Source organism: Hippoglossus stenolepis, chromosome 22, assembly GCF_022539355.2.
Source record: "Hippoglossus stenolepis isolate QCI-W04-F060 chromosome 22, HSTE1.2, whole genome shotgun sequence".
In the NCBI taxonomy this organism is placed as follows: Eukaryota; Metazoa; Chordata; class Actinopteri; order Pleuronectiformes; family Pleuronectidae; genus Hippoglossus; species Hippoglossus stenolepis.
This window is the reverse complement of record NC_061504.1, coordinates 5,288,047-5,297,731: the sequence shown is the minus strand read 5'-3', so window position 1 is coordinate 5,297,731 and position 9,685 is coordinate 5,288,047. Positions and strand designations below refer to the sequence as shown.

The window sequence follows — 9,685 nt, the reverse complement described above, 5'->3', positions numbered from 1 at the left end:
AATTCCTGCTCTTTCGGTGGGGAATGAAAGAAAAAAGCTTATTATAAAGAATGTCCATGGTAAATGGTAGATGGGCTATATTTATATTGCACATTTTTTGTCTTATTGACTGCTCAAAGCGCTTTACACTACATTACCTACAAGGAATTATATTCAGTCATGCACACAATCATACAGTGCTTCTACGCGTGGGCACTTTTCAATCCCACATCATTCACATTCCGACGTAACAACCATCAGGGGCAAGGACACTATGGCATGCGGACTGAAGGAACCAGGTAATCGGAAAACACTGACCTTCTAGATCGTGCATGATCCAGCACTGCACCAAAGACGCCTTTTTCTTCCTAACTAAGGCACCTATTGACAGAAATTGGATATCAGAATAAGAACTACCAAAAAAGACCGAAACCATCTTTGGGAAAAATGTATTTGACTTGTACTTTGACTCTTTGGTCCATGTGCCATCCACTGACATAAAGCAGGCATGATTTATGACCTATACTGCATCCAGCCACCCGGTGGCGATCAACACGCGTTTGCTTCACTTTTGCGGAGATTGTGATTGCAATATGCAACTTTACCACTACATGCCAATAACTCTGACCCACTGAACCTTTAAGCCGCACAGATGTCACCCCTTCGTGCCGTTTTAGGAGAAATTTCACTGTAATTTTCCACAGATAATGTGCAATGGTTATGCTGTGAATCCAACAGAATTATCTAACAGTCCTCGCAACACTCAGCATCAAAATGGCATTAAATGCGCGCTGTAAAACTTGTTTTTGCTTTTGTTTTTGCACGTTTTAATGAAGAGCGTCATAAGCTCATAATCATGCCACCTAGTCCCAACTCCCCTCCATGAAATCGCTGCTAATAAGCTCGCCTTACATGTTGACAATATCAGGTTAGTCTGGCTCTAATCTGCAGTCATAACATCAGAATTCCTCTCTATCTCATTGTGGGCTGAACACTCATCCCTTCAACAAATGGCTCACATCACTCTCACAGCACTGAATCACATTCCCTCCTCTGTCTGCCTCCTCCACTCCCTCTGGTATGGTCCTTACTCTAAAGCACATTAGTTGATGAAACATCCATTCTGCAGCACCTCTCGCCTAAGCTCTCAACGCTTTGGTCTCAAGCCCTTTCATTATTCTCACTAACTTATGCTCAGGGGCTTTGATTGTAGAAACAAAAAACATCAGTTACAGTATTTGTTTTGCAGAAAGACACAGTGCAACACATTTGTAATTGCACTTTCTGGCTCTGATTAATACACATTTTTAAATGTATTGGATTTTGCTAAACTGTTTTACTTTAAAGTCACATTTAGCTTGACCTTTCTCTCCTGTGGCTGGACACTTTGGCCAATGAGCAGCCTTCCATTCAAATCCTGTACTCAGCTCCCAAAAACAACTCCTAAAAGAAACACCTTGACCCGAGATTGTGAATCTACCACATAAACTTTATATAAAGACAAACGACAGGTCTCAAATTCCTGCCAATATCCAGAAATGAAGCCAAAATATCCCGGATACAAACACTGCCATCTTGCACATTTGGAGCCAGAGTCTGCGCAGCATCGATGGGGGGGGGGGATGTAACCATGGCAACATGGTCCAGCTGATACATCTACTTGAATCAATCTCAGTTGTCAATCATTATGTTTAAACCCGGTTTTCATAGCATTAAAGGATTTAGTCTGGCCCATTTGCTAACATGGAGGAGTTGGGATTTATGACCTATATTGTAGCCAGCCACCAGAAGGTGATCAAGGCGCTTTGCGTTCCCTCTTGGTAAACAGTCATGTCCAACATTTTTAGATACAGTCTACGATCTATGAATCCAACTGTGAATCTAGCAGCAGGACCTTCGCAACCCTTATATTCATATTGTCTGAAATTATATCCTGCTGCTCTGTTACTACCACTGTTGCTACTAATTCAAATTCAGCTGCTCCCAGTACTACTGTCAATGCAACTTCTGCTAAATTACAAGACCTGTAACAATGTGAAGATGATGCATCAAATCTAACTGTACATTAACTAACTGTAACTCATGTGCATTATTGTGCCATAAATCAATCCAAAAAGAAAGTGTGTACCAGTGATACGCGTTCATAAATACAGTATATGCACATTTGCACCTGATAACACAGGTCCACAAAGCCAGTGTTATACTTTCTGCATCAAAAAGTACAAACACCAAGTAGAAATATCATGAAGAGCCAAGTCTTACCTCTGGCATTGTGCACAAGGCTGGAAAGAGGCAAGTTAGCCAGTGTTCTGACAATTTTACATGCCACTGCAAATGCTACCATTGTTGGGTGGCAGGCAGATAGAGAGTTGTCTACATGAAAAGATGTTCATGTATATAATGCAGCAATCTAGCTGCACAAAACTGCACTATAGTGTATATTTTATCTCACGATAAAAAAAACTACATCCTACTTTTCCCATGATGCAACTCAGCAGGATTTTCAATTTTTTCCATTCTTGCCTTGAACCAAGGATAGCAAGTGGAGGCCTTAGTCCAAAAATGTTTGTGTTCACGCCAAATCCAATGGGTACAAGGTCTCTGATGCAAAAGGGGCCCAAACTAAGTGTTTAAAAGTGTCCATAGACTCTTAAAGGAGTATTCCAGAATTTGCATATTGTACTGAATATGAGGACTCACAAAAGACAGACCTATCTACTATTTCTAGAAATCTTTTTCTGTCTGTCTGCGGAAGCCATAGGTCAAGAACCATTCCTATAATCTCCTTTTCATTTGGCATGTGTATTGTTACTGGCCCATTGAAGTGCAGTGTCGAAATCTGGTGTGATTTGGACTAGCGATATGTTAAATATTAAGATCAACAAAGTTTGAATAAACAATAAATAGGCAACCAGCAGCAGTGGCTGGGACTTGTCAAATTAAGTGACATTGTAAAGAACAGCGCATTCACATCATCTGGCGCATTCTCACCAACGCTAAAATCCACTGATTCTCCAGTTTGGGTTTGAAGTACTGAGTCAAGCTTCACCAAACTTAAAATAAACAGGTGAACAGCTCTTGAAGCCCTGAATCTGCACCACTGTAGAGTCACGCAGCCAGACTTTACTTGCCACGGCTCAAGGTCACTTTTACAGTTTTAGAACGAAAGCTGCAACCGGCATTACCACAGGACAAGCGAACATGCACTAGATTAAAAAAGGGAGTCAGAAATTACCAAAAGAACCCTAGTAGAGGTCAAGCTAAAAAAAATACATCCTTTGATTCTCATGATTAAGCTGTATAGACTAATCCTCTTTAAAGAAAGAAAGGCAAGAAATTAAGACAAGGCTACAAATGAAATTAAGAGAGTTACTTGAACCTCTAATACTCAAAATACAACGACAAACATGAGAGCTGCTATTTTCTGCAGATACAAATGTTAATTCTTTAGAATTATATAATTTAATAAAGTGCAAACTTGTTCACACTCTCTCAGCACTCTCTCCAAATGTCACAATGCTGACCTTTGAAAGCACCTTGTCATGGTGAACAGTGTTGGGATTCTTAAATTAGTCCCAATGGGATTCATCACTACCTGAAGCCTCCATTCAACACCTGAAATTTTCCTCTCGCCCATGAATGCATGAGGCAGTCGTGAAACACTCCTTGTGTCCTTGACATCACAACATAGTCTTTCCACTTGGAAAAGCTATTGGCCAACAAGTGTGCAAGGGAAAAAAAAAGGTTGGGGTTTTGCCTTTTTTTTTCCCCCACGCACACTGGAAAGGCTTGTAAGAGGATTTTTGAAAATGCGATTTGTTGACTCACTAAGAGGTTATTTGTCATACTTAAATCCTACTGATGTAACACTACTTTTCATCTTTCACCCGAAAAAGCCTCGTTTCATTCCACATCAGAGTAATTCCAAAAAAGGTCGGACCAGAGAGAGAGACGCCAAAAATGCTGAAGATAAGAACTAAACAAGTTGAACACTGGTATATTCGCTTGTAGGGATAAAAGAACACACGCAGGCTGCAAAATTGAAACTGTTTATTTCATCCCTACAAATATCAGTCATTGTAGTCTTGACAAAGTGATACTTTCACTGCTTCTACTTAAAATGCATCCTGTGTCTAACAGAACAACAAATATATAAAGTTGACAGTGTGTACATGTACAGCCAAGGAAACTATAACAAGACTCTTGGCACGTTGGAAATGATTCCACACACCTATACAATCTGACAAGGAGGACAAAGGAATGTAGGTCACGAAGGGCTTGGGGCGAGCTGGCATACCTCCCTCTGATTTCTGTGTCACTGATCTGGGCTGACTGGGGCTTCACGGCTGAGCCCCAACTCCACAAGGTGGAGGTTGAGGGGGGAAGTCCAATTTTAACAGCAAGAAAAGGGAACAGGTTGACAAGCATGCAGGATGCTGTCTTTATATTTACAGACATTATTAGAAGCATTACTTTTTGATATATTTGGTACTTCATACTTCATTCTGGCATTTGTCAAGCAAAAGATCCATGCTTATTCATTAGACTAAATGTGACAGTCCACAAATATTATGAGAAAAAAAACTGTAATTCAAGTGGTTATCTAGCCATGCAGATTTAATTTGTCTCTACCCTAATGTCATGGAGTGGACTGGGACTTTATGAGGTCTCACAACAGCATGAGCAACATGTGTCCCAGTTTTCCAAATGACCCCTTTTCAAATGACCCATTTTTAGTTTTAAAAAAAAAACGAGGAAATGGGTTTGTCATTTGAGTTAACCAGACTTTAAAGAGAATTCAGTTCATTGAATGCATTTTGTCAAACTAAAAACAAATCTGTTTATCTGTCTGTGTTCTTACTTTCTAACCACCAAATAGCAGTGCAATGAGCAACTACTGTGTTTTTGAGTATTGTACTGGGACAGTGCATTTCCAATTGCATTTAAAACCAATCCATAAAGATGTGAATGAAGGGTAGACTTTCAGCTTGAATTCAATAAGAATACAACTTGTCCTTAAACTGGTTACTTGTGAGACTGTGCATACGGAAAGACTATGTATAAACATGGCTCTAATTCCTGAGCAATTAATGCTATATTTTTGTTAAATCCCTTGAATTTAAGTTGAAAGTCTATAATTCAATGACATCTTCATGACTTTCACCAATCCAATGTAATACTGTAAAAGGTACGATCACAAAAAGTGTCACTGTCAAAACACTTGTGTAAAAATTTGACTTTCACATTGTTATATTAGCAGGTAAATTTTGGCCTGACAAAGCTCAGATAATTTCACATATATACGGCTGCCATGTTGAAATGATATGCTCCACAGAAGGAAACCAACGGATTGAAAATAACAAAGGTCTCTGTGACAGCAACATTCACAATGCACATACCTTATAAGAGCCATCAATGCCTCTTGCAGTTTATCAAATCAGGTGTGAATATTCCTCTCTGCCCAATTTAAAAATCCTCCCACATTATAATGATCTTTCTGATCTTTGCAGTGATAATTTCCTCTTGGTAGCTGCACAATTTCCATATGAACTGAATGAAAAACAGCCCACTTACAGCTCAGTTGAGACAGGATTGATATTCTGCCCATACACAAGGACTGTACAGTCTGCTTCAGAACAACAACCCAAACCCTACAGTGGAAAAGTACTTCACAAGAATCACAGTACTCTAGTTTACATCAAATGGATGTTTTCACCTTGTACTGAACCAAGACTTTGAAAAAAAAGCATTTGGGTTCAGACTATAGGAATGCATGTGTGGAAAATGTAATTTTCTTGCTATGCTATTTGAGCAGGATCTATGGGGGACAGTGGGACAGTCCTACTTCCATTCTTGAGAATTCCTTCAGTAGTTACATGACCCAAGTTCATTGCTGGTGTTTTGGACCCGCCAATATCAGAGTCCTCTGCTTGAGGCTCTAAGAAAGCCACCCTCTTTCCATTTGACCGCCGCTCTCCTGACTCTGCCTCTCTGGGGTCTGAACAGAGAATGATGGCTCGCCCGCCGCACCCTCTCGATCCACCCCGGCTGTCTCTGCACCTACAGGGGGTGAGGTAGAGGTAAAGCAGCACCAATATGATGCTGACCACACAGGAAGCAAGGGTGGTGAACGCAGTGTTGAAATGCTCTGTGCCACTGCGATGTGTCAAGCCACTCGCAGAGGCAGTGCTCAAGTTTCCGATCACAACAGTTACCTCAACAGACTCGTAGGGGTCATAGTGGCGCTGGCGGGCTACCACACACCCATATGTGCCAGAATCCTCTATGAGTGCTCCTTGGATTTCAAGGGTGCCATTGGGGAGAACTATTAAATGGGCACTTGGATCATTTGTTGATGAATTCAATACAGTCCTTGGGGTAACCCAGAAGACCACAAGGCCCTCCTGGGCTGAAGATGCCAACCCTGGACATGGCACTCTCAGCCATTTACCAGGCTCTTCTTGGTTAGTCTGTGACTCAAGTGGTGTATTTGACACTCCCTGCTGGCTACAAATAGGCCCAGGTCCAGAAACATCCATGCATGGGTATCCATCTCTGAAGTCCATCAGGGGATGGTACTGTTTCCACATCCAGTACTCAAGTAAGGCGAGTAAAGCACAGTCACAGACCAAAGGGTTTTCCTGCAAATAAATGCTACCTTGTTGGGTGAGAGACAGCAGACTCTGGACAGGCACCTGAGAGAGCCTGTTGTAGGACAGATCAAGAAAGGTCAGGTTACGGGGCCCTCCAGGTTCCCAATACAGCCCAAAGGGAAAAGTCTTCAGTCTGTTCCCTGAGAGGTAGAGCCTCTGCAGGCTGTGAAGATCGCTGAAAGCCCCTGGGTTGATCAGGACGATCTGGTTGTCATACAGCAGGAGCTCTTTCAGTTCCTTCAACCCAGTGAAGAGGGAGAAGTTCAGCACTGTTATTTGGTTGGATGAGAGGTCCAGGTGCAGGAGATGTGGCGTGACATTGAAAGCATTTACCTCAATTTGGCTTATGGCGTTTCGGCTGAGAACCAGTGTAGCAAGTCTTGCAAATTGTTGGGGAATCCAATCTGTTGGCAGGGTAGTGATAACATTGTGGCTCAGGTCCAACCGTGTGGCATAACTTGGTAGATCAAAGGGCGTTGTGGACAGATTGCGGCCGCTGCAGGAAATTATATCACTGGCACAAATGCAATCGAGTGGGCACACAGCCACAGAGGGAGGGAAGCCAAGACACAGGAGGAGCAGCAAGGCTGCAGCAGGAGGGTTGCAATGGCGGCCTCCAACATTGGTCTGGGCGAAAGGCTGTGACGCAATAGGGCGCATCCTGGTCTTCCCTCAGGGTGGGACCTCAGGTCACTGTCTCACTGGGTGTACACATGTCAGGTTTAAAGGCATCTGATAATTGACAGCTTTTATCAACTGAGGAGAGAAAACAAAGGAGATACAGAGAACATGGAAATTAAACTTCTTATGTTTTATTCTTTCACAACTTATTATAATGGTATATATCACCATACTGTCTATTTAACAGAATCTACAATATGCCTCAATCATAGGAACATTTCAAATAGGTAAATGAGTCAGCCACACTGTTAAAACCAGTTTTTAATGATATGGATGATCAGTGTATATTATTATAGTAAGACAAAATTATAAATCAAATGTAAATAAACAGTAGGAACACATAGTCCCAGCATATGAGTGAAAATGTAACACAGGGAAAGGCATTATATGAATGCAACTCTAAAAATAAATAATGATCCACATTTAAATCCATCAGTGATCGCTGCTGGCATCATCTGCACCTGACAACTGTTAGAAACTGCTAGAACAAGTGTAACTTAATCCATACATGTTGGTAATCCATACTCCTCTCCTATTTCCCACCAACACATTACAGTCTGCTGCTTGCTTTAGCCAAGACGTTTTTTTTAAACTATTCTTTTCATTCCTTTTTCCCCCTTTACAAGGTATTCCTCTAATATTTAATATCTGTTGGACACTTCCCCTCTTCAGTATCAATTTTGGCAGATCATTATGCCGCTCAATATAAAAGGCTAATAATTCAGATCAATTAGGCTATATTATGCAAAATATGTACTATGCTGAAATGTTTGTAAAATTATAACATAGTAATTATAAGTTACATGCCTCAAATTTTCAAATTGTCCACAAGCAGCTGTTTTCACTGCAAAGCTGTGAACATAATGATGATTTAATAAGTGATAAGTAATCATGCAGATTAACTGTAGACAAGCACGGAGCATAACTGTGGAACATTGTTTAGAGGCTGCAACATTTAACCAATTGATTGGTTATATATCAACAGAAAATAAATGTGGATCAATCAAGGAATAGGCTAACTGTAATGCACCCTTTTTATTGTTTTTATGCCATTGGAAACTGAATGTAGAATGTTTGACTAGAGACTTTCAATGAGGTCACGTTTGGCTCTGATCAAATTATTCAGAATATTTCCTGACCATCTGGAACTAAGACAATTAATCAAACACGGTTAAACTGATGAATTAATACTGAGGACTTGTTTCATACCTCGTGAAGTTAACAGAACATAATAAAATAATGTAAGAAATGAAAGTGAAAGTGAATCAAAACGAGTATAATGAAAACTGGTTGTGGGTGAAAACTATTCAATAACACTATAATTACTGTTATCATTATTATTAGAAATAAACTCTGTCCTTTCCTGTTGTCTTCCTGCACATGACTGGGCTCAGTGGGAGATAACAGGCAGCGGCTCACCACTTCTGTGGAACCCAAACAGAGCAAACAATGGACCCAGCCGACAGCTCACCTCCGCGCCCACACCGCTGCCTCTTCACAGCATCGTCTCCACGTCCAGACGCGGAGCCACGTCCCGCTGGTGAATCCCAAAAATCCCAAACGCAACTTCGCTCATTTGGTCGCTTCCACCGATGCAGATAATCCGCCGAGAGTGTGCGGGAGGGGGGGTGGGGGAAACAGGGAAGCCGCGGCTGAACTGCTCACCTGCAGGTCGGGTTGCGTGTCGCTGCGGGAGGGGTCGTCCTGAGAGTAAATACGGACCTGATCAGCAGCCAACACGCAAATAGTGAGAGAGGGGATGCTGCCCGGAGGAGGAGAGGGAGGTGGAGGAGGAAGAAGAGGAGGAGGAGGAGGAGGAGGAAGCATCAGCGCCACAAGACTCAAATGATTCTTCCACAGCTGGATTCTTTAAGTCAGGGTCAAATGAGTCAGAGCCAAGTTAACCACCAGGCTCAAATTCTTCTTTGAATGAAAAATTATGACTTTAAGTTTAAGGTATACACCTTATACACCTCACACCTGAGTGTCAGATGGTCGTATTCAAGGGATAGTTCACCCAAAAATGAAAATTCACCCATTATCTATTGATCACTATGCCGATGGAGGGTTGGGTGAAGTGTCTGAGTCCACAAGACACCTTTGGACTTTTAGGGGTAAACAGGGTTGCAGCCAAATCCAATACAATTGAAGTAACTGGTGAACACTTCTTCAAACATAACATGGCTCAATACTGCGCCTGTGGTGTCATCCCAGTGTCCGTAAGCCCCGACATTAAAATTCGACTTGAATTGTATTGGATTTGGCTGCAACACCCTGAAACTCAAAAAGTGTTTCAAACACGTCCCCCACCCCTCCATCGGCATAGTGGTGAGTAGATAATGAGTGAAATTTTATTTTGGGGTGAACCATCT

General features: G+C 41.7%; 1 protein-coding gene across 2 annotated transcripts; it reads right to left on the bottom strand.

The window, feature by feature from the left end:
- Positions 1-4,014: 4,014 nt before the first annotated feature.
- LOC118101291 (amphoterin-induced protein 2-like) lies at positions 4,015-9,502 on the bottom strand. Of its 2 annotated transcripts, none has more exons than XM_035146907.2 (2): positions 8,733-9,502; positions 4,015-7,388 (listed from the first exon to the last, which is right to left on the bottom strand). In XM_035146907.2, exon 2 carries the CDS (start codon positions 7,290-7,292, stop codon positions 5,778-5,780), a length of 1,515 nt encoding a protein of 504 aa, XP_035002798.1. In that variant the 5' UTR covers positions 7,293-7,388; positions 8,733-9,502; the 3' UTR covers positions 4,015-5,777. The 2 variants fall into 2 exon arrangements, with proteins under 2 accessions (XP_035002798.1, XP_035002797.1); XM_035146906.2 differs by having other exon boundaries at positions 8,785-9,502.
- Between the last annotated feature and the right edge of the window lie 183 nt (positions 9,503-9,685).